We start from the raw sequence: 25,690 nt of genomic DNA on the forward strand, positions 1-25,690 counted from the left end.
TTAATTCCTGACTGGGTACAGACATTTTTAAATGTGGAAAATGGTGGATTAAACTTGGTTTACAATAGAACGTGTTAGGAATTTCTAAATTTTATTTTGTAGCAAGAAAACAGGTCCGGTGACCTCATTTTTTCTTTCTTTTTGTTATCTGAAAGCATACTATTAAAGCTTTCTTTTCATATTTTATCTCAAAATTCTGTGGTGCAGTTTTTGTTTTAATTCTAAGGATTATAATTTAGGCACCCAATCTACCTTAAAGCCAGTAAAAAGAAGCATTTGATATCAAAATAACAATTTAATATAAATTTGAGAAATACTAGTGTTTACTAACTCTTGGTGTGTTTGGCCTTTTGATTTTGCCATCTATCAAGAAAATTTTTGTTTTGAATTTTTCTTGGAGCTTGGTAATATCATTATTTTACTTTTAACAATACTGTTTCTATGATTGGTAAATTATAACCTATGTCCCAACAAGAAGAACTTTTAGTTTAAACAAGACAAAATCTATCAGACCATTTCATTGACCTCGGAAATAAAAAAAGTTTCATTTTTTTATTTCCGAGGTCTTGCATTTTTTGCATTGATATGTTTACAATTAAGTAGTGCATGAAGTAACATTACCAGGAAGGATAAAGTCAAACAATGATTATGATGTGAAGATTTCTGGAACTCCAGGCGTATATAGGCCAAATAGAGGAAATCTGCTCATACATAAATCATTCCATCAAACACTCTTATATTGGCAGATGTACTTCATACAACACTAGTAAACAATACAGGAAGATGCTATCTTGTGCAATGCCCATAACCAATACAAATTACCGATACAAAATTATTGACATAGATTATCAAAAGCTTGCTCAGAGCCAATAACACCTTATAATAAAATCATGTTTCCAAAATTCAAACTATATAACTTTACTTTAACAATATTATATTTACTGTGTTTTATAGTTTATTTTCTGAAATTTCTGCATTTCATACATCTTCTCCCGTATTACAATCACCAGGAAGGATATTCAATGTCTTATAATTTGGTCTTTGGTGGAAAGTTGTCTTAATGGCAATAAAGGTAGAAGTAACATAACTCTGCACAAAATCCAAACCCGAAATGTAACTTATGATAAAACTACACAACTATCAAATCAATATCTTCAAGAATCTTAAAAATTTTTTGTGGAAAACTAGTAATTTTAGTTAATTTTCTTAGTCAACGGACCATTACTATGAACAAAATCATTAGATCGGAACAAAATTTAAACTATAACTTGTCATAATAAAACAATACACCAAATTATGAAATATCAAATGAATATCTTCAAGCATGAAGAAAATAATACGGAAAACTGATTTGACGGACCGACACTGACAGACTTATAACACAATGAAGCTAATCTCATTTTTAAATTGTAACAGTGGATATGTCCTAAATCAACCTGATCAGAATTTGCTAACAATATCAAATAAATGCATATAAAACAACAATATATACATGTATGTTTACATACTTTATTTTCAGGATGTACATTGCACATTCCCATTTTATGGTACTACATGTATTTATAATGCTGCAGTTATGACAATAAACCATTGCAGCAAATACCAGAGGCAAAAAGACCTCTGGTTTTATTTCACCTTTGTTATCATAAATATAAGAACAGTTTTGTACCTCTAATTTATAATTGATATATCAATACTCATAAAGATAATGAATAAATGAGTATTTACCATTAATAGTGTTTCATGTATATAGGGATTTATGCAATTTATTCAGAGGCCTCTTCAGTTTCTCACCAAAATGCCTTAATTTACTTCTATAATAAGAGTCTAATCAATTTTTCTTAGCGGCAATTAGATTTTGTTTTCCTAAATTTCCATTCCTTTCTGATAAGTATATACAGTCAAACCTGTTTTAAGAGACCATTGAAGGGAGAGTAAAAAAGTTGTGTCTTTTAAAGACAGGTGGTCTTTTATTACAGATTCAATTTATATGAAAGGTACTTTAGAGGGATCTAAAATTGGTGGTCTTTTAACACAAGTTTTGGATGAATACAGGTGGTCTCTTAAACAGGTTTGACTATATATATATATATATACAGTTCTCAAATAAAGCATGAAACACAAAACCATGCTTGAGGATGCAATAATATTCTGTATCTTCATTAACAATAATTAGGTGATTTGGAATGTATCATTCATTTGAACAATATCTATGAACGTTCTCATTATTATCATTTCTCAACAAAACAACATTTGGATAATATAATGATCACTTTACAACAAAATAAAAACTACACTTTTCACTCTAATCACATCTAGTTTTATCCATTTTTTAGGCAAATTCTTTACCTTAAACTCAAATGATGTCTTCAGAAACATAATTAGATTTTTACATATGGACTAAGACATTAATCTAAATAGCTGATTATAGTGACATTTCTGAAAAACAACCAACTATTATAAAGTTCATAGTTATAAAATCATACACAATATCAAGCATGACATCTCTGTCTACAACACTTTGGTCTATATTTATTAAGTCCTATAACACAGTATTTACTCTAATGATGATAACATAAGAAGTTGTTTTAAAACTTTTGTTTGACTTGTCTCTCGAATTTCTCCAGCTAAAAACATCTCATCCACTACACTGTAAACCTGAAAATAAAACAAAATATGTTAAAAACAATTAAATAAACTGTTGACACACAGATATATGTCATGTTTGTCAGCAGAAAATTCAGGAAAAGACATCGGATGGATAGCAACATTGCTAATTAAATCAAAGCTGCAGGATCATGAACTAGTAACAGGGCTTCTAAATGGTTGACAAACTGAGACTTTCAACATTTAAACCAACTGCACCTGTTTGCACCTGTCCTTAGTCAGGAACCTATTGTTCAGTGGTTGTCGTACATTGATGTGGTTTATACATATTTTTTTTATAGATTAAACGTTGGTTTTAATGTTTGAATGGTTTTAAACTACTCACTAGTCATTTTTGGGGGCCTTTATAGCTTGCTGTTTGGTATCAGCCAATACTCAGTATTGAAGGTCTTACTTTGACCTATATTGGTTTACTTTTTACTAATTATGAATTGAAAGGCGAGTTGTCTCATTGGCACTAATATCACACTTTCTTATAACTGTGTCATGATATTAATTAATGCAACTTTATAGAAAATAGCATTGTCTATCTTATTTTTAAATCCTATCACACTAACTCAAGCAGGAAACGTAATTGAATTTGATTGAAAGTCTCTTGACCATAAACCTAAGGGAGCAGGGTCTAAAAAAAACCCACAGAAGATAGAAAATAAAAACAATGTAGTTGAAACTTCAAAATGTCCATTCTGTAATTGTATGGCTTGTTCTAGTGTTGGATAATCGGTTGAAATTACCAACCGATTATCTATTACAATCGGTTAACAGCAACCAACCGACTATCGGTTATAATCGCATCATAATACCTTGCCCTTTTTTTAAATGAAATCATGCATTTAGTCTCATTGTACATGTCTAATGTGTATATTCATTGTATAGTTTATATATTCATATTTGATCTTTTGTTTCCTTTTCATATATTCTGGCGTACTTAATTATAATCCTGGTACCTTTGATAACTATTTATTTAGCAGTTAAAACAAAGAATTAATAAGAATCAAGATTCCTATTGAACATTTTTTATCTCATAATTACAACATTAATTACCAACAGTATGACAGTGACACTAACATTTCTAAATTTCAATGGTGTAACTCACAATACAATTTCAATATAACACAGCTGTATAAACATTTGAGTGCTTCTAATTAAAAAAAGATATATAAAGTTTTTAACTTTAAAAAAATTAAGATTAACAGAAAAAAATAAAACAATGCATTTGCATTATAATATATACAGTAAACAAAGCCAATGTCTGTTAATTCGTGTAGAATGCTTTTTTTTCACTTTTGTGATCATTATTTTTCTGTCAATTGTGTCATTCGTGCGTCTGAACTTATAATTGCAAGAATGCGGAATTATTTCATAGTTGAACCGTATCCGATTTGTGATTCTTATATTTTTCAATATGGCGGACAAATTTCGGAAAATTTACAAAAATAAACGATGTTTGGCAAGCAATTTGAAAAGGAATATGACGTTTTTGATGCTACAAATGGATAAAACATTAATAAAAGGCAATTTGCAACACGTTCTAATGAAGCAAAGAAATTATTTTGTCTAAACTCAGAATGATTTTATGTACGCTCTCAAGTAACAAGTAGAATCTACCGGTATTGGAAGAAAGTGTTTCATACAAAGTTATTAATTTTAAATAACATTCCATCAATCAGCAAATATTTATAGTCAATGCATTTGTCACGTTTATAAAAAAGGAAATTGGTTAAGTCTTTAATTATAGGATGTTTGACATTGTTATTGTCATCGATCCTGATTTTTTTTTGTTATTATTTGTTTGACTGCGCATATAAAATGCAAACCGCAAACGGACCGGAAGTTGATATTTAAAGTCCGGAACTTTAACGACAATCGATTAAACAAAATCCCAATCGATTATCGACATCGCCAGGCCCAACCAACTGATTTCCGACTTATTCCGATCATCAGAACAACACTAGCTTGTTCTGTCAGTTACAACATCATAAAGATAAGATAAGATTGATAGATTGATTGTTAGTGTTTAACATCACTTTCAGCAAAATCATGGTGACAAGCTTTATTGGTTGAGGAAGCAAAGGAACAAAACGAAGATCACAAATTTCAATACTGTCATTACTACTCAATTAATAATTATTCAACATTTATAATTTTGAATCCAAAATGAAGGTTAAACTTTGAGACACAATATAAATACTTTACCTTATAAAAGTTGAATACAAGATCTAATTCACAGACATTATGAAAATATTCATTAAGCACTTCTACAAAGTTGTGTATTGCCTCTAAATAAGCCAGATTGTTGTCGTTTACATCAACACAGATACAGAAATATAAACCAGCATATCTTCTGTACACAATCTTAAAATTCCTAAACTGTAAAAAAATCATACATATTAATATTATACACAGGTATATCTATAAATAAAAAAATCTTATACATTTGAAAATCACAACTACTGTTAAGCATTCATTATTATTCATTATTTTGTAAATACATTTGGCCTTTAGTTTTCTCGCTTAAATTGTTTTACATTTGTGTCATTTCAAAGTCTCTGTGGCTGACTTCACAGTATGGGCAATCATTGTTGAAGGTTATATTATAAGGTGACAAATATTTAATTTCTATGTTATTTGGTCTCTTGTGGTGAGGTGTCTCATTGGCAATCATACCACATCTTCATGTTTATAACAATTAAAAGTGTCAACAACATTTCTATGTTTAGGGAACCATAAAATGAGCATCGAAATCTTTATTTTGCATTTTTTTATATACATGTATTTCAAATTGTAATAAGTGTGCTTAGTTTCAAGTTGATGTTTCAGCATTTTTATGATTCGATCACCACTTGAAACTTACTGTGTCCACTTTTTTTCAAGAATTATATTGCATTACTATAAAATTTTGTATAAGAGACACTTAAAAAATAATTGTTTGTTTATTCATATGATGGGTATTGTATGTACATGTGCTAGTATCACATAGCATACCTCTACAAAATTAGTGTGTTTAGCATCACGGACAGTAACAACAGCATGCACTTCTTCAATTAGTTTCTGTTTTTCATCATCATCAAAATGCATATACCACTTAGCCAGACGGGTTTTGCCAGCCCGGTTCTGTATCAGGATAAAACGAATCTAGAAAAAATTATCAGTTAATACCATAAAGTTATATAGCAGCAAATTTTTATATATAACTAATTAATTAAATTACTTGAGCAGACTGCTGGACATTGGTCAACATTGATATATCCTGGTATCATTTTTCACAAGACCAGTAAAGATAAAAATACCTTATGAACCTTTGAAGTGGAAGTCAGATGTCATATATTCCACGTGCCTTTGTGAATTTGTCTCTTGAAAAATTCAGAATACACATAACTCTAAAATAAAGCTTCAAAATATATAGGTACATACATGTAACATGTATATGCCCGTCTTTTATGTTAAATTTCAGCAATTGTCAAAAAGGTGTGCATAATTGATGATTTTTTCCAGTGGTGGATATAACTCGAAAGTGGTCTATCCAACCAGTACATGAGTGACATAAATTTGAATAAAAAATCAGGTGCAACAGACCCAAGGCTCAATTAACGCACATGTAGACAGATACCAATGTATATGCACTAACATCTTGCTGCCAGTTGTTTTTCAGGGTTGCATTTCATATCATATTATGCCAGAAAATATGACCGCTTAATGTTTGTGATGTGACATGCCAAACAATGATGTCATGCCATTATGACAGTTACATTTAAGAGTCATTGTAGAAACATATTACACTTTTTAATTTTCGGTCTTTTATTTTGAAAGAGGTACAGTAATGATGAGAAGCATAAATTAAAACATGGACATATGTGTTCCTCCAGCACAGTCTACGTGGACATATATCATGTGTCCCTACTGCTTGTGTGCGCCTGTCAGACAGAAGTAGCCCAACAGAAGTCAGAACTTTATTCTTTCAGCAGAAAGAAACGGCTCCAGGTTTTTTTTATGTAGAAGCAGAAGAAAAGCATCAATAGGCAACGAACTCCCAAAAAATATTAGATTAAACCAGTCAGAAATTGTATTGTAAGTTAATATTCAAAAATGCTTATTTATTTCTGTCAAAAGTGACAGTGTCAACAACAGTCAACACTCAACAGATCAAAATGTGGATCTCAACTCCGAATACACCTAGCACTATTGCAAGTTTTTATCAACTGAGAAAGTGTAACAGTCAAATAATTTGTATTCAATCATGAGTAATGCCTTAATGCCTTTTTATGTAGAAGCAGAAGAAAAGCATCAATAGGCAACGAACTCCCAAAAAATATTAGATTAAACCAGTCAGAAATTGTATTGTAAGTTAATATTCAAAAATGCTTATTTATTTCTGTCAAAAGTGACAGTGTCAACAACAGTCAACACTCAACAGATCAAAATGTGGATCTCAACTCCGAATACACCTAGCACTATTGCAAGTTTTTATCAACTGAGAAAGTGTAACAGTCAAATAATTTGTATTCAATCATGAGTAATGCCTTAAAATAAAATATAATAAAAAGAGGCAATGTTACCATTTCTGAATAATTTCGTATACCGGAAATGATTAACCTCCCACATTCAACGTCAGAAGAACGTTTTATACCAAGGAGTTTTACGTTGCTACAAAGCGTTTAGATGATCTTTTTAAAGTACCAAGCACATGGAGCTGTTTACAAACATGCATGTTGCTTAGAAAAAATACACAAGTCTGACATGACAGACCTAATAGATGACGTCAGGAGGAAAGTTACTCTTCGGGAGCATGCTGTAGAAAATGTATGTTTTTTCCAGCATTTATATGGAACTAGTATACTATAGTATAGGTTGTAAGCTTCTGGTTAATTTTGAGTCTCTTATAATTACTGTATAAAAAGAGGAAAAGATACATGTCTTGGTCCTGTTCCTAAGGCCTATATATATATATATATATATGTTGAAACAACTAGTCTCTTTGCATTTCCTTGTTTCATCATTGTACTGCAGGGGCGGATTTAGGCGGGGGCGTGGCGGGCGTGCGCCCCCCTAAAATTTGCAAAGCATGGGTTGTCCGCACGTAATAAGTATCCGAAGAGACGACTAAAGCTAGCCTAATGTCGTCGCATTTAATCTGTTTTAACATTCAAACAAGTATTACTATATAAAACAGTAATTTAACAGAATTATTTAACGTGATTACTAATCATCTAACCTATTGTTTATTTAAGTTCTATAAAAATGTTACACTTCAAAGGGAAGGTGTCAAACGCGGTACTGCGTTTGATGACAAATATATCATAGGCTTTCAGCAGTTAGAATAAAACAATTCTGACATTGTAGTTGCAGTTTTAATAAACAATTTCTTTGATAATCGAAGTTCAAAAACATCCCTACATCACTTTCCCACGAAGAAGGTGGCAGTGCCCTACCCGCTTTTTGGGTTATTTCATCATGGCACGACCAAGAAAGCAGTTGAAGTTAGATTCTTTCTTAAGGAAAGATAAAGATTATGGTTCATGCAAGAGGTTAGTTTGATAATTTGACTCATTATTTAATAATATCTGTGACAATATATGATTCTCACTTGCAACATATAAATTATTGCCAAAGCATGCTAAACGGTCAAGGACCAAACCCGTAGGTACTGCAGTATTACATGGGATCCCAAAAAAAATAAGCACCATTTATTAAGGATCTCATTTTGATGTTAGTGGTTAGCGGGCCGGCCAATTTTTTTTTACAGTATGTAAAAAGTCTAGCACGACCTCCGAAAATAGAACAAAAATAAAAACACGTATTATGAATTGATAAAAAAATTGTACCAGTAATAATTTTCGTTTTCAAAATCTTATATTGGTCAGATAAGCTATTGTCATTTGCTTCGTCTCACTTTGCGTCTGTCGGTCCGCCTGTCTATCTGTCAACTCTTCACATTTCCTTCGTCTTAACCAAGTTTGGCAGGGCTAGTTGTTATGGAGAGTTAAAGTAATTTTAAAGTTAACCGATTTAATTCCACATTATTGAAACCATGTACAGTTAGCTTAGACACATCGACTTTGTACAAAACAAGAGATAATTATTTTTGTAGAAACCCTGTATCTCTTTAGGTCGCAACTACCGGCCGTGTAAGGGCTTTAAACGTTTAAAACTTCGATTTGTTGTATTGCCAATGAGACAATTCTCCACAAAAGACCAAATGGCACAGAAATTAAAAACTATAGTATAGGTCACCATACGGCCTTCAACAATGAGAAAAGTCATATCTTGCAAGGTTTAGTGTATATTTTACCTAATATTACTATATAGATGAGTTCACAACAAGTGTTGATGTCATGATTGTAGATTGGTTTGCAAAGGATCACAACATCAAGGTATGCTAGTAGATGGTGGAAGACAATGCGTTTGTGTCTCCCTGTGTTTCATGTCATCTGTCACCATCGAACCATCTACTCCGTCTGACGTTGATCATATCCTTCAACTTGGTACAGATCTTTACCACTCAATATCCACACATGGGGGTTATATGCTTATAAATGAAATACCTAGTACCGTTAATCTTGCGGGAAGAAGTTTACAATTTCGTGTTATAGAGTCTAGAGGCGGATCAACAGCTCATGCAGTAGACGACTTGGACGCCTTGTGTTTTAGTATCAAAGGAGCCCTTAAGCGGTGCTATGAGGAATCAGATATGTGTTTTATGACAGTTGGGAACTATCCAAGTTATACAATTGGTACAAAAAAGACAGCTGATCAGATGTACTTGGTAATGGACTCGCATAGCAGAGATGAATCTGGAAAATCGGTCCCAGATGGGAAAGCAGTTGTACTAAGATTTCGTTCCTTAGATCAGCTTGTTACTTATATCAGAGAAATGTGCGAAATCGCTGTCTTCGTCAGATATGCCGTTCGAGGCAACTTCTATAGCATGTTATCCACTAGATACTGTTCACTCACCGATTGTACCATGTGAAGACGTTCAAGATCCTTCAGTTGAAGCTAGAGTAGATTCACAAGTGAATGAAAATGCAACAACAAGCAGTGCACAAAGTACACCTGTGACTCAATCTCAGCAAAATGCAAGTGATAATAGTGACCATGAAGAGAACGACGACGTTCCCATTGATGATATAAATACACAATCTCAACTGAATAGTACTGCTTCTATTTTATGTGATATATATAACTATGATCATGATGCTCCAGATGACATGAAATACCTTTTATACTTCCAGAGAGAACCACATATTTCCTTCAAGTTCCCGTCCAAAACTTACACGGATAAAAGAAGGAAATCTGGAAATTTCAAAAGATCATGTGTGCGGGAATGGTTCTCCGTTTTTAATTTTGTATCATATTCTGTTTCTCAAGATGGTCTATATTGTTTGCCCTGTCGTTTGTTTCCGGATTCATCGCATCGACGACCCATCAAATTAATACGAGAACCCTACAGAGATTGGAAACACGCGAAAGAAGACATGAAAATGCACGCTACAACTTACTATCATCAGTCATCGATGGCAAAACTTGAGGCTTTTCGATCTACACATCTTGACCCTTCATCAAGAATTGATGCAACACTTACTTCTGGAAATCAAGAAATTATTCAGCGAAACCGTCAGATACTCATGTCCATAATCAAGTCATTGGTATTCTGTGGACGACAAGGTATTGCCTTGCGTGGCCTCAGGGATGACGATACTGATAAGGGAAGCAGTACTAACAAAGGAAATTTCAAAGCATTGCTTAATTTCAGAGTGGAAGCTGGTGATTCCATTCTAGAAAACCATCTTAACTCTTGTAAGAAAAACGCTACCTACACTTCCAAAACGTCACAAAACGACTTACTATTGTGTTTAAAGAATTACATACAGAACAAAATTGTCAGCGAAGTTAGAGCACAAGGTATTGGCCCGTATTACGGAATACAATGTGACGAAGTAACAGACTCTAGTAATTGGGAACAACTGGGTCTTGTCATCCGTTATACTGTCCATGGGCAACCAAAGGAGCGTTTATTAGAGTTCATAGAATGCGAAACTATTACTGGAGTGGAGATTGCAAGCAAACTGATAGAGTCTCTTAGTAATGCTGGGTTAGATACTCAACTTTGCAGGTCCCAAACCATGGACGGAGCAGGTAACATGTCGGGAAAATATAATGGCTGTGCTGCCAAGTTCCGCGAACACTCCCCAAAGGCCGTTTACCACTACTGTAGTTCACATGATTTGAACTTAGTACTATGCAAAAGTAGCAAAGTAAAAGAAATCCATATTATGCTGGATGCGTTAAAACAGTTAGGGATATTTTTTCGATACTCTCCTAAAAGATGTCGACGTCTAGAAAAGTGTATAACTGATGTAAACAACACCAGGGAGGAAGATTCAAAAATCAAAAGTGCCAAGTTTAAAATTTTTTGTGAAACAAGATGGGTAGAGAAGTTTACTACAATACAAGTTTTTAACGCAATGTATCAACCCATTATTGACTGTCTTTCAGCAATCGGTACAGAAAGAGGATGGGATACCAAAGCCGTTACAGAGTCACAGGGACTTCTAAAACGTATTACAGATGCAACCTTTATTGTATGTTTCCAAACTGCCATGTACTATTACGGTTATTTGAATGGTTTGAGTAGGAAATTGCAAGGCACTGCATTAGACTAACTTCAAGGTTACTCAATGGTAGATAACATTAAGAGTATGTTGATATCGGCAAGAGGAAATGATTCAGAGTATGATAATGTTTATCAAAAAGCTGAACAGATGGCTGAGGTAGCAGACACCGAACTTGTTATACCTCGTCGCTGTGGTAGACAAACTCAGCGAAGTAACATCCCGGGAGATACTCCACAAGTTTACTTTAAAAGGGCCATTTATTTACCATATATTGATGCTTTGATCCAAGAGTACAGTAGTCGTTTTAATAGTCTATCTCAGAAGGCAGTTAAAGCGATGGCTTTGATACCGGCTCATTTAGAACAAACCAACAGAGACGCTTTAGACGATCTTTTGGAGGTTTACAAAGATGATTTGCCGATGGCTTCAAGCTTTCAACAAGAGTATAATTTATGGCAAAGGCAATGGTCTTCACAGACGGATAAACCCAATAACATCAAAGACACTCTTGTCGACAGCAGAGTATGCCCATTGTTGTTCCCGAACATTACAAAGGTCTTGAATTTGCTATTGCTTACGTCCGTTACAGCTAGTTCAGTAGAGAGAGCAAACTCTTCACTTCGATTCGTAAAGAATTCCTTCAGAAGTTCTATGAGTGAGGATCGGTTTAATGCCTTAGTTCTGCTGATTGTCCACAAGGATATTGACATTGACATCCAAGCTGTTCTGGACATGTTTGCTAGGAAATATCCTAGACGAATGTTACTATTAAATCCATTGGCTTAATAAAACTTGAATCATTCAATAGATATATATATATACGCATTATGAATCCCTTAGACCTTACAGAAATTAGTTAGGGTTGTTAGTAGCTTGTTGATTTTACAATTTTTAAGGATACCTTGTCATCATACCCCAAAGGTTCTTTGCAGAAACAGAGACATATTGCTTTACCTCTTTCCCAGCAACCATTGACATAATTCGTTTCTTTTTTTAATATGGAGAATCAGTTTGTGTACTCAGAATTGTTTCTTTTCTACTTTTGTTCAGTTCTGTTTTCTGGTAAATATATAGAGGTAATCAATGAACAGAAACTAAAAGATTTTTTGGTTAATTATGGTTAATGTAGATTATCATTTAAATTATGCGGTTTTAGATTAAAAGTTTAATTTCTCGCTCATTTCACCACAAATGTTTCTCGCCACACTTCGCTTGGCATGATATCTATCTACATTGTACCCACTTTAGAAGAATATTTCATCAACTTTGATTATTTTAACCTCAAAAAATTTTTTTAGTCATACAAATAAACAAATATACAACAAACATATAAACCATACAGCATACATAATATTCTCTTCGGTCAGGAATGTAGAAAATCAAAAATGTAAGAAAATACATATATACATATGCAATAGAACATTCATCTTATATACATTTTTTCAAGTAACAATCTCATAACTTTACTTAAATACATAAACATGCAGTTATCAAAGTCAAAAAGTAAATTTTAAGCACTAAACATACCAAAATGTACTATATTATGATCATTTAATTCATGAACTCAATAAAGTTAGTGCAATATTAAATGAATGGTCTGGTATCATCAAGTGGTTGTGTAGAAGCTGGTGCTGGTAGGGTGATGGTGGTCCTTATATTACTACTGGAGCCTGAACGAAAAACATTTGTTTAAAATTATGATACAAAATATAATAGTGTATTTTTGCACAAAAAAATATAAAAAAAACGTCAAATATAATATTATATGTCAAAATATATAAATTCACATTGATATTTGTAACATTGTTTGATAATTGGCAGTCACATGTACTAATTAAAGGATTATTACCTTTGATATTTGTATACTCTGCATTAAACAGAGACACTCTCCCCGGCAATGATTTGATATTTGTATACTCTGCATTAAACAGAGACACGCTCCCCGGCAATGATTCTATTTATATGATTTATTATGTTTTTTTTATAGGTAATCATAGATAATCATAAATAACGGTTTGATACCTATGGCACAACAGGACTCATTCCAATTAATAGTCAACCACAAAAAATGAAAAAGTTGAAACCAAAATTAAAGGAAAAAAATATCTTAAAATATGACCGAAAGTACGAAATATGACTCAAATGAAAAATTTTAAATTAATAATAAATTTGTAAATACCTGTATTGCAAAGCCTGTGTTACTTTTTAGACCAAAATTAGAGTACTGCTCAACAATCTGGGATCTACATCAAAAACAGCAAATTACACAAATTGAAAAAGTTCAGAGAAGAGCAGCACGCTTCTCATGCAACTGCTTCCATAACACCAGCTCAGTTACTGAAATGATGACGGACCTAAATTGGTACCCACTCAAAAAACTAGGCATTTACTTGTTTTCATTTACAAAATTATTCATGAATTGAAATTGTTGCAGTCCCTACACATAACTTTTTGATCCCACTAGACAATAGAACCAGACATAGCAATCCACACTCATTAAGGCAAATAAAAACATCTAAAGACAGTTATAAATATTCATTTTATCCACGAACAATTATAAATTGGAACTATCTGCCACAACAAATAGTATCATGCAGTACAGTAATGGGATTTAAGAGTATGATCACAGAATCTGCTCTCATCCCCATATTCTACCCGTAACTATTCTGTTATCAAATGTATAAAGTTTTATCAAAATTTATTTTTCGAATGTACATACGTTTTTTTGATTTTTTTATTTTGCTATAGTGTAAATTATAATTTTTTTAGTCGACGCCTGGCGAATAATCTTCAATAATTGAAGGATTGCTAGAAACTTAAAGAAGAAGAAGAAGTGTATCTGAAAATCGCCCTGAACTGAGCACTCTTTAAAGAAAGCTTTTGACAGTGCAAATTTTTAGAAAAATGTTCTAACTTGGAGACCATTATCGATCCTTGTCTTATATGCTTTCGTGCATGGTCAGTCAACATACTGCACAATCTGCACCTGTTTCCTAATCTGTACATTCTATCTCTGTCAGGCGCACCACCAAAAATGGTGTATTTGGAATTAAAATTCACTATATACACAGGTCATAATCACACCTGAATTTTGTCCTTATACAGGGAATAACAATAGGAAATTCAATAATTGGCCAAAAAATATTTAACTACAAGTATTTAGTCTCTGGTTGTAGTAAGAAAACCAGCACGAGTTCAAACAAAGAAAGCAGAGAAAACTGTGTGCAAGTTCATAATCAGCATGACTTTATCAAATGACCATACAAATGCTAAAAATAAGGCAAAGGTACTTAAATTCAGTGACAGACCTGATATTTTGTGGTTGTGTAGTTTATGTTAAGGTACATGTTCTTATTCTAAATATGGAATTTAAACATAACTCATGAACTATATTTGTAGACACATAGCTCTGACTTTCCTGGAAATTATGAAGATTATGATGACTCCTGGAGTCAGAAAAAATTTGAAAAGGTAAGATTTGTATAAAGCTAGGTTACTGTATGGCCATCAACAATAATTGAAAGCCATACCGCATAGTCAGCTAAAATCTAATTCAAAACTAAAGAGAAAACTTACTACCTGATTTATTTACAAAATAATTATAAAAAAACAAGTATGATATTCTAATTCAGCAACAAACAACAACCACTTAATTACAGGCTTGGGACAGGCACATACAATGTGGCAGTTAAAGTTATAACTTGTTTAAAGGCGCCAACCCACCGCTAAACTGGGACAGTCGAATAACAGTACACCATAAAAACAAGCTACAAATATTAGTTGCAAAGTATTGAAAAATGAAGCAAAGACATTAAACTAATGGAACAATGCATGTAGTTTGTTAGAACAAAGTTATAGTTGTAAACCATTATACTTTTTTAGAAGTTCAGAATTGATATGGTAAAGATGAGCCATGATGAACTGGAATTTGATATGGTAGGAGTAGATGCTTCTATAGCCAATGCATTTAGAAGGATTCTCCTTTCAGAAGTAAGTAAAAGATAGCAAGTTACACCCAAACTCACACTTGTGTAGACATGGTAGGTGTAGATGCTTCTGTAGCCAATGCATTTAGAAGGATTCTTCTTTCAGAAGTAAGTAAAAGATAGCAAGTTACACCCAAACTCACACTTGTGTAGACATGGTAGGAGTAGATGCTTCTATAGCCAATGCATTTAGAAGGATTCTTCTTTCAGAAGTAAGTAAAAGATAGCAGGTTAAACCCCAAATCTCACTAGTGATGCCTCTTTAGCCAAAGCATTTAGAATTAATTAAACAAAGCCACTTTCAATTCAATTGACTTTATTTAAAATCAGTAAATAAACAACATAAACGCAAGCTCTGGTGGTCTAGTTGACTAAGTAATCACACAAAAATTCAAACAAGTGTTTTCTCATATTCTTGCTATTAGTCAGATCTTTTAAGTGATACATGTTAAAAGATGTTTGTAATGGATTGACACTACTATTATTTATTATTTAAGGTACCCACAATGGCCATAGAAAAAGTGTTTATTTACAATAATACCTCTATAATACAAGATGAAGTATTAGCACACAGACTGGGATTGATACCTATTAAAGCTGATCCAAGACTGTTTGAATATCGACAGGAAGGTATTCATAAGAATTAGGGATGTCATACAGATGTACTTTAAGACTGATTTCATTTTTTTCAACACAGATTTTTAAGATCAACCATCTTGTAAATCATAAATTACACAGAGTTGAAATGAAATGATACTGGTATTTTCAACAATAAAATAAAGACAGACACCAGCAAAGCTTTAACACTTTTAAAATAGAAGCTATGTGAATGAAATAAAAAAGAACAAAATTTGTTTTACTTTTGCTGAAAAAATATTAATCAAAATTAGCACAGATAAGGTCTTTTTTATGTTTATATATTTTGTTCAGAAACAACAAATTATTATTTGACGATTCTTGGTTTAAAACATTCCCATCCTTTATAATTGTGATATGTTTGATTTTATGGTTGTGCCTTAAAATCAGACAGGCAGATATGGATATGGGGTTTTTCAATCAATAGGTAGTAAATAAAAATATTCAGGACTTATAGCCAAATAAAGCCCTCAACACATTAGCAGTAACACCTAGTTACATTTATCTCTAAAATAATATTTTACCTTTTCAGGTGATACAGAGGGAACAGCTGGTGATACTTTAGAATTTCAGTTGAAGGTCAAATGTACAAAGTGTTTGAAGGTTGCAGACACAACAGATCCTGATGATCTGTATAAAGACCACAAAGGTATATTGATTTCTGGATTTTAATTATTTCACAAAGTTCGGACAAGAATTGGAAATAATTGTTTATTGAATCAAGAAAAATAGTCCAAATTCATACTTAGGTTTTTCACATCAGAAATCCATGTCCTTTAAAAATTCTGGTAAATCCCCCAAAAACGTTGAGTCACTTGATATCTCATAACAATTGATCCACACTTATTTAAAGTAACTAGATTTTTTTGGCACAATTATACCATGCATTTAATGAAATAACAAATGATATAACAAAGAAAAATACAGAATGAAACAGGAAAGGATGTATTAAAAGAGTAAAAACATACATAGTAAGTTATAGAAATAAAAATTCCAACAATTCATCTTCAGTGTCATCATGGTCATATATTTTTCTTTTCAAAATAAATAAGCAATACCGGTTTTTTAAAACTTACAAATTGAAAGTGCAAAAGCAGGTCTAGTAACAGCTGTAGTCTGTTGGTCTGTCCATTTGAAAAACCTTTGGTAGAAGACTTTTGTCAAATTATCCTAAATTTCTATGAAAGGGAATTATTTTATATTTGTTCTGCAGATTTATACTAGTAAACCATTTCTACATACAGACATTTCCTATTCGTAGGTAGTTTAAAAGTTTACAGCACTCATTGTCTTGATATTTAAATATCTTTAAGATCTTTATTTCCCTGCAACTCTCTAAATTTACCAATGTGATTGCCTGAAAATTAAACCATGTCTGAAAAGGTTATTAATATTTACAAAAACAACATTTCGTACAGACTGTTTGGAGAGAATGTTGAAATTTACCAAACTATTATCCTCAAAACAATAGAGAAAAATGTAATTCCCACTATATAATTCACGGAGAAAACATTTCCTGAGTCCAATAAAAAAAATTTTTTTTTATATATTAAGCCTCAGATCGTAAAATTTATAGATTAGTTGCAAGTGAAGAAATTCCATTTCTCAACAATAGAATTTTTATAGAATGAGAATATTATATCCACTAGCTACATGTACATAAATTATTGTATTAAGACTGGTTATTTTCAAAAAATCTTATAATTGCTGTTTATGATATTTCAGTGACAACAAAACATCTGAAGTGGGTTCCAATAGGAAATCAAGCTGAAATTGTAAGTTTTTTCATTACTTAAAATCCTCTTTAAGTATAAGATTTTAAGTGCTTGATTTATTGACATCAGTATTAATAGTTTATTTTGAATTGTTATTTGATGTAAAAATTCAGCACAGTATTTCAAGTAAACTTATCTTGGTAAAAAGTTACTCAGTTGGAAGTTGTGTATTTGGCCACATGTTATATTTTAAGAATGAGTATACTCTGGTTTATTATATTTAATATTGAAAGTATTATATTTTTGAATAAAAAAAACATGATTTAAACATCTTTTTGATAAATTATTTAAAAAACTGAGTTATCTCCCCTTGAATAGCTGAGTTGAAAAAATAATTGTATTCAGGGCTATTCCAGAAAAAAATGTATGGGGGGTTGGGGGGTTGGAAGGCACATTGTATTAATAATACATGGGTGATGGGTATCGGAGCAACTTTTCACACTATAATGCACTATAATTCTAAATTACAATTGTCTGGGTGGCGGGTGCTGACAAAAACTGCCTTCCACCCCCCCCCCCCCCCTACATTTTTTTCTGGAATAGCCCTCATTCAAAGTGTTCTATCTATCATAATTAGGATTTTTTTAATAATCAGCTTAAGCTACATTTTTATCATGCTTTTTTCACAAAATATCAGAGAATATTTTCAAGATGCCTGTTGTACAAAATTGATTGGTACATTGAAAACCATTTTTGGTGACAGAAAAGGGGGGAAAATCTTCTCTAAAAATTAAAATAAAAAATTGAGGCAACAGGACTATTTTCTTGCTTAGTTTTAAAACATTGCTGTAAGGATTCATCAGGTAGTAGTGTAGCAGCATCTGACAGCAACTTCTTCAGCTAAACCAAATAAAACTTGAATCAACTGACTACTGTGTCTATCTTAACATATTAATGGTACTACCAAATTCATTGGAAAACACAGTTATTTTACTTATTATGATTGTGCTAATATCATGTATATATGCTTGTTGAGAAATGCAACTATTTGTAATACATAGATATCAATGCATTCATTCTTTGTTTCAGTTCAAAGAAGGAGAAATCAGGCCAGTCCATGATGATATTTTGATAGCAAAGTTAAGACCAGGGCAGGTAAGCATTATACCTATAGCTATGAAGCATAGATTTTGGAACCAACTTCCTCTAAAATCAAATGAGTTTCAAATTTATTGAATTTTCTGAACTAAACGTAGAAGTGAAACATGGATATATATATATATCTGCAATGAAGTACAGAAATAAAAAAATTCACAACCACAACCCACAAATATCCTCTTTTTCAGTCAAGTTTTATTTGAAACCATCAAAGAAGAACTTAGTTACCATCTATAAAAACAATTTTTCCAAAAGTTTCTATTTTAAGTAACAGTGGCCTTGAAGTTTTCTTACAATTCAATATGAGTGAAAGAAGATGTGGATCCTATAGGTCAATGAGATAGGAACCTGATGACAAAAATAACCGAAAGACAGTTAATTTTATTTTATTGGCAAAATCCTGAGTCTTATGTACAGCTAACCTTACCAAAGTCTTAAAGCCTATTTGTCTATTCAAATAAATTTGAGAATGGAAACTGGTAATGTGTGAAAGAGACAACAACCCGACCAAAGAGCAGAAATAGACCAAGGCCACCAATGGGTCTTCAACACAGCAAGGAAATCCTGCAATTGGAGGCCCTCATCAGCTAGCCCCTAAACAAGAATGTGTACTAACTCAACAAAAATGAATGTCACACTAAACTTTGAAACATATAAATGCACCAAAACAAAAAAAAACAGACTTACCAAGGCCAGATGCTCCAGGGACAGGCACAAAACTGCTGCAGGGTTAATAAATGTTTGTGAGATCTAAACTAAGCTAAACAGAGATTTTCAGCCTACCTGATCCTAGACTTTTGATTTACCTATAAACCAAAGACTTTCAGGCTACTTTTAGGTTTGGAACTTAGACTTCAGGCTAAGTTCTATTGTATTTATTGTGAACTTGTTCTCGTCCCAAATATGCATGAACTATTTGCCACTGGACATTAAGCAACCAACAATCAATCAATCATTAATGCCATCTAGTAATTTTCATTCTTTCACTCTAGGAGTTAGACATCAGAATGCATTGTGTTAAAGGTATAGGTAAAGATCATGCAAAGTTCTCACCAGTTGGTAAGTTAGTTTTCGAAAGAATATATTTTATCAGATGACTTTAAATGTCTCTTTTCTCTTCGGCTAAAAGCACAGTCTTCTTTGCACAGTCATAATATTCACTGCTGGAAAAAACATAAGAGGTAAATATAAGATTTGGAACAGCTAATGTGTAATAAAAAAATTCCAAAGCAACGTCAATGACGAAGGCTTATGACTTTATGTCAATTAATCTCGTTTTTTCTTTTCTTGTTTTCAGTGTAATTTTTTTTAGTAAACTAAAATATATTTCAACTTATTAAAGTGAGCAACTTAAAAAGCACATGATATAATTTAATAGTACAAAAACAAGGAGCAGTTTTAAAAATATCTTGAGCAAATACTAGAAAATTGGAGAAAGATAAAAAGTCTTATAATAACACAAATGCTGACTTTTGATATCAGTACAATAAAATTAATTTATCTGGTGGTTTTTTTTTCAGCAACAGCATCATATAGACTCCTACCAGAAATAACATTACTTCAAACGGTAGAGGGCTCTCTAGCAGAAAAACTACAGAAATGTTTCTCTCCTGGTGTCATTGAAATAGACAGAGTTAAGGGAGGTATGAAAAAATTAAGTTATGAGCAGTTCATATTAAGTAGGATATAAAAAAGAAGATGTGGTATGGTATGATTGCTAATGAGACAACTCTCCTCAAGAGACCAAATGACACAGACATTAACAACTATAGGTCACTGTACAGTCATCAGCAATGAACAAAGCCCATACTGCATAGTCAGCTATAAAAGGCCCTGAAATGATGAATGTAAAACAATTCAAAAGAGAAAATTAACGGTATAATTTATGTACAAAAAATGAACAAAAAACAAATATGTAACACATAAACAAACGACAACCATTGAATTACAGGTTCCTGACTTGGAACCTTCACATTCAAACAGAATGTGGTGGGGTTAAACATGTAAGCGGGATCCCAAACCTCCCCTTACATGGGCCAGTGGTATATCAGTACAACATAAGAACAAACTATAAAATTCAGTTGAAAAAGGCTTAACTCATCAGATGGATACAAATAGTAATACATCTGACAAAAACATTTGAATGTGACTGGGAACTTGTATATTCAAACAACAAAAAGACAATTAGTGCTGATCTGAGAGTACTTTTAATAGTTTGGATAAATGTTTTACATTGTTGTAAATCAAATATGAGAATTTGATTAGAATAGGTGAACATGTATTTGACAGCTAGTGCCCCTTTAAGGGTTCATTGCAGATGTGATTTTGATAAACATGAAGTTGTGTAATTATTAAACCATGTTTGCATAAAAGAATAGAGCTTTACGACTGTACGAGGGTTGTGCGTAAAGTTCGTGGACAAGCTGAAGTCTGCGTAAAAATAGCATCTGAGGAATAATTTTTTTGCATATTTGTAATCCTGAGCTATATCCTAGTTTGGTTATATCAATATTTGTCCAATTTTAAATGTGAAATGATAACACTTACTTTGTATAAATATAAGCAATAGGGACCCAGAGCATAGCGAAAATATAATATAACATGCAGACTGAGAAACATAGCAATGTTAGTCCTTCATTGGTATTCAAGTGGCACAAATATTGGCAATTTACCATTGTATTGAAAAACACCTATAATTAGCTAGGTATTAAGATAGATTGTACTGATTTAGGAAGGAAGAAGGCTCGAGTAGCAAATTCTAGAAAAGATACCTGTAGTCGTGAAGTCTTTCGTCATGAAGATCTGAAAGATACAGTCAAGTTAGAAAGAATAAGGGATCACTTTATATGTAAGTATATCATTCAGACCTCAAGTGGTATAATTTCTCCTGTATAAATCTGGAGGTTATGACCATGACCTGATCTGTTTTGGTGTCACTGCCACATTGTGCATTTTTGTTTTGTGAAAATAGGTGGGAAATTTGCAGAAAAAACTTAATCTTTGTAATGAGAAATTAAACATTTGATAAACATCTGTTTTTCCTATGTTTTGGTATATTATGCTTTTCAAAAAGATCCCTGGTGTGAAATATTGTACATCTAACTATATTTAAAAAAAAGAACTGGCTGCCAAAAGATATAATTAAGCCATTCAAAGTTTTTAACATTTAAATGAGAATAAATATCTATCTAAGTAAAAACATTATATCCTGAATAAATTTCTTGTAACAAATTTATTCATCTGTTGCAAGATTCTTCAAAGTACAAATTAGAATTTAAAAATCTACTTGAAAAAATTGAGATATCTAGATTCTTACTAGGAGAATATTGGATTGTACTTAATTATGCCAACGCTATAATGGACTTTTTCCCCCAAATACGATTGGAGCTGAACTCACCTACAAAATGTAGGATTCAAAGTTACACATCAGTGTTGACAGGCTACTGGTACAGTAGTTAAACTACTTACACACTGTGGCCACTGAGGCTACTGGTACAGTAGTTAAACCACTTAGACACTGTGGCCACTGAGGCTACTGGTACAGTAGTTAAACCACTTAGACACTGTGGCCACTGAGGCTACTGGTACAGTAGTTAAACCACTTAGACACTGTGGCCACTGAGGCTACTGGTACAGTAGTTAAACCACTTACACATTGTGGCCACTGAGGCTACTGGTACAGTAGTTAAACCACTTACACACTGTGGCCACTGAGGCTACTGGTACAGTAGTTAAACCACTTAGACACTGTGGCCACTGAGGCTACTGGTACAGTAGTTAAACTACTTAGACACTGTGGCCACTGAGGCTACTGGTACAGTAGTTAAACCACTTAGACACTGTGGCCACTGAGGCTACTGGTACAGTAGTTAAACCACTTACACACTGTGGCCACTGAGGCTACCGGTACAGTAGTTAAACCACTTACACATTGTGGCCACTGAGGCTACCGGTACAGTAGTTAAACCACTTACACACTGTGGCCACTGAGGCTACCGGTACAGTAGTTAAACCACTTAGACACTGTGGCCACTGAGGCTACTGGTACAGTAGTTAAACCACTTAGACACTGTGGCCACTGAGGCTACTGGTACAGTAGTTAAACCACTTAGACACTGTGGCCACTGAGGCTACTGGTACAGTAGTTAAACCACTTACACACTGTGGCCACTGAGGCTACCGGTACAGTAGTTAAACCACTTACACACTGTGGCCACTGAGGCTACTGGTACAGTAGTTAAACCACTTAGACACTGTGGCCACTGAGGCTACTGGTACAGTAGTTAAACCATATACACACTGTGGCCACTGAGGCTACCGGTACAGTAGTTAAACCACTTACACACTGTGGCCACTGAGGCTACTGGTACAGTAGTTAAACCACTTAGACACTGTGGCCACTGAGGCTACTGGTACAGTAGTTAAACTACTTAGACACTGTGGCCACTGAGGCTACTGGTACAGTAGTTAAACTACTTAGACACTGTGGCCACTGAGGCTACCGGTACAGTAGTTAAACCACTTAGACACTGTGGCCACTGAGGCTACTGGTACAGTAGTTAAACCACTTACACACTGTGGCCACTGAGGCTACCAGTACAGTAGTTAAACTACTTAGACACTGTTGCCACTGAGGCTACTGGTACAGTAGTTAAACCACTTACACACTGTGGCCACTGAGGCTACTGGTACAGTAGTTAAACCACTTAGACACTGTGGCCACTGAGGCTACTGGTACAGTAGTTAAACCACTTACACACTGTGGCCACTGAGGCTCACCTCTCCTTGGGAACTGATATTACAAAGGAAGTTATCTTTCTGACTGGTACAGTAGTTAAACCACTTACACACTGTGGCCACTGAGGCTCATCTTTCCTTGGGAACTGATATTACAAAGGAAGTTATCTTTCTGACTGTTCTCCAATGAATCTATGTGTACATAATAATAAATATTCATAAACACAACATATAGTATATTATTACATTGGTTGCAATGAATTACTTTGATTTCCCAGTGAAAAAAGAAACAATTATTTCACATGTGAAATAAATGTGTTTTTTCCCTCCTCTGACGTCATACAACAATAGGCATTGTCAAGACGTCGATAAAGTCGGATTAAAACAAATTGTGAATGTGTAGGAAAAAATATAATTTCTTACATTTTCTACATTAATTTCATAAAAATAACTATTTGCCAATGTAATAAAAAGAATATCGTAAATATTCAACTGTTGACCGAACAACACTGATAATTGACTCATGCGCTACATGCATTTGTGGATTAATGTATTGTTTTGTCACTTGTTGAAAATTTTTTCTCTCTTTGAATTCTTCGATTAGTTATTCTATAATTATTTTACTATTGAGAATCTGTAAAAGTGACAGTATGAAAAACAGAATAAATGATAATAAAATGCCACTTTTGATATGAACTAAAAATGTTACATATTATTTCAGTTTGTGTAGAGTCTACAGGTGTCCTAACACCAGATGTACTGGTATGTGAAGCTGTACAAGTCCTGATGAAAAAATGTAGAACATTTCTAACTGAACTGAAAGAAAACACAGATAAATCTAAATAAATCATTATTACAGTTGTCAACCATTATTTCAGTGTCCATTATGTAACAGGAACTTAGACCACTGTCTACAGTTATAGTATGTTCATACAAAGGAGTAGGTCCGGTAAGGACCGATTTTGGCCTCAAATTTCAGGTTCATCTGACGAAAGATTTTGACCACTTTTTAAACACTTAAGTGTCTATTTTATTTGAATTAATTAGTTTATATGAAAGATTTTAACAGATTTAGTCATTAAAAACGATCCGATTCAAGCTCAAATATGAAAAATCTACCTAATATGCCGAAAAATGTCACTTTTCAGATGGTTTTTGGTAAAAATGAAAGTGGCCGCATCCGTGTTCATCCTCAACCTTTATATATGTTATGTATTATCATAAAATACAACTTACATTTCAATATTAAGGATGAACACGAATGCGGCCACTTTCGCTTTACACGAAAACCGTCTAAAATTTAACTAAAATGCTAGAATTATGAGGATTTCAGTAATTTAACATGACTTAATGGTGGTAGTACCGGATATATGTGCATTGTATTGTCAAAAACAGCCCATATTTATGTAGCAGAAGCATTCTACTGTCCAATGAATTACTAAAGGTTTACATTTTAACAATTTTGTAAAACTGCTATATTTTGGGGCCAAAAAGGGGTCTTACTGAACCTACTCCTTTTTACTTCCTTAGTGGTCTCATATTTGCCAAAGATAGAGGTCATGGGTTTTTAAATCCTTTGCAAAGTCCAATGTTTTCTTCTTCTCTGCCAAGCACACACCAGTTTAGAATTAGAGCAGACATTTGTTTATTCGTGGTCCAAACAATATGTCATTTTTTGTCGAGCCTGCAACTTTTGTTGCAGAAAGCTTGACATAGGGATAGTGATCCGGTGGTGGCGTTACCTAACTTCTTAAAAGCTTTATATTTAAGAAGGTGGAAGACCTGGATGCTTCATACTTTGTATATGGATGCCTCATATTACGAAGTTTCTGTCAGTCACAAGTCAAATGTCCTTGACCTGATTTTCATGGTTCAGTGACTACTTGAAAAAAAAAGTAAACATTTTTTGTAATGTTAAATTCTCTCTTATAAGTAATAGGATAACTATATTTGGTATGTGCGTACCTTGCAAGGTCCTCATGCCTGTCAGACGGTTTTCACTTGACCTTGACCTCATTTCATGGATCAGTGAACAAGGTTAAGTTTTGGTGGTCAAGTCCATATCTCAGATACTGTAAGCAATAGGTCTAGTATATTCGGTGTATGAAAGGACTGTACATGTCCAACTGGCAGGTGTCATCTGACCTTGACCTCATTTTCATGGTTCAGTGGTTAT

At 33.2% G+C, this 25,690-nt stretch overlaps 2 protein-coding genes across 2 annotated transcripts; one reads left to right on the forward strand and one right to left on the reverse strand.

The window, feature by feature from the left end:
• Positions 1-1,495: 1,495 nt before the first annotated feature.
• LOC143067293 (AP-2 complex subunit sigma) lies at positions 1,496-7,317 on the reverse strand. The gene is made up of 4 exons (XM_076240430.1): positions 7,224-7,317; positions 5,653-5,802; positions 4,864-5,037; positions 1,496-2,658 (listed from the first exon to the last, which is right to left on the reverse strand). The coding sequence occupies exons 1-4, from the start codon at positions 7,224-7,226 to the stop codon at positions 2,557-2,559; spliced, it is 429 nt and encodes a 142-aa protein (XP_076096545.1). The 5' UTR covers positions 7,227-7,317; the 3' UTR covers positions 1,496-2,556.
• LOC143067292 (DNA-directed RNA polymerases I and III subunit RPAC1-like) lies at positions 7,310-24,380 on the forward strand. The gene is made up of 11 exons (XM_076240429.1): positions 7,310-7,467; positions 14,682-14,753; positions 15,165-15,272; positions 15,766-15,898; positions 16,437-16,553; positions 17,630-17,679; positions 18,709-18,774; positions 19,770-19,836; positions 20,298-20,420; positions 21,509-21,625; positions 24,236-24,380. Exons 1-11 carry the CDS (start codon positions 7,327-7,329, stop codon positions 24,358-24,360), a joined length of 1,119 nt encoding a protein of 372 aa, XP_076096544.1. The 5' UTR covers positions 7,310-7,326; the 3' UTR covers positions 24,361-24,380.
• The last annotated feature ends 1,310 nt before the right edge of the window (positions 24,381-25,690 follow it).

The sequence above is a fragment of the Mytilus galloprovincialis genome, chromosome 3, assembly GCF_965363235.1.
Source record: "Mytilus galloprovincialis chromosome 3, xbMytGall1.hap1.1, whole genome shotgun sequence".
In the NCBI taxonomy this organism is placed as follows: Eukaryota; Metazoa; Mollusca; class Bivalvia; order Mytilida; family Mytilidae; genus Mytilus; species Mytilus galloprovincialis.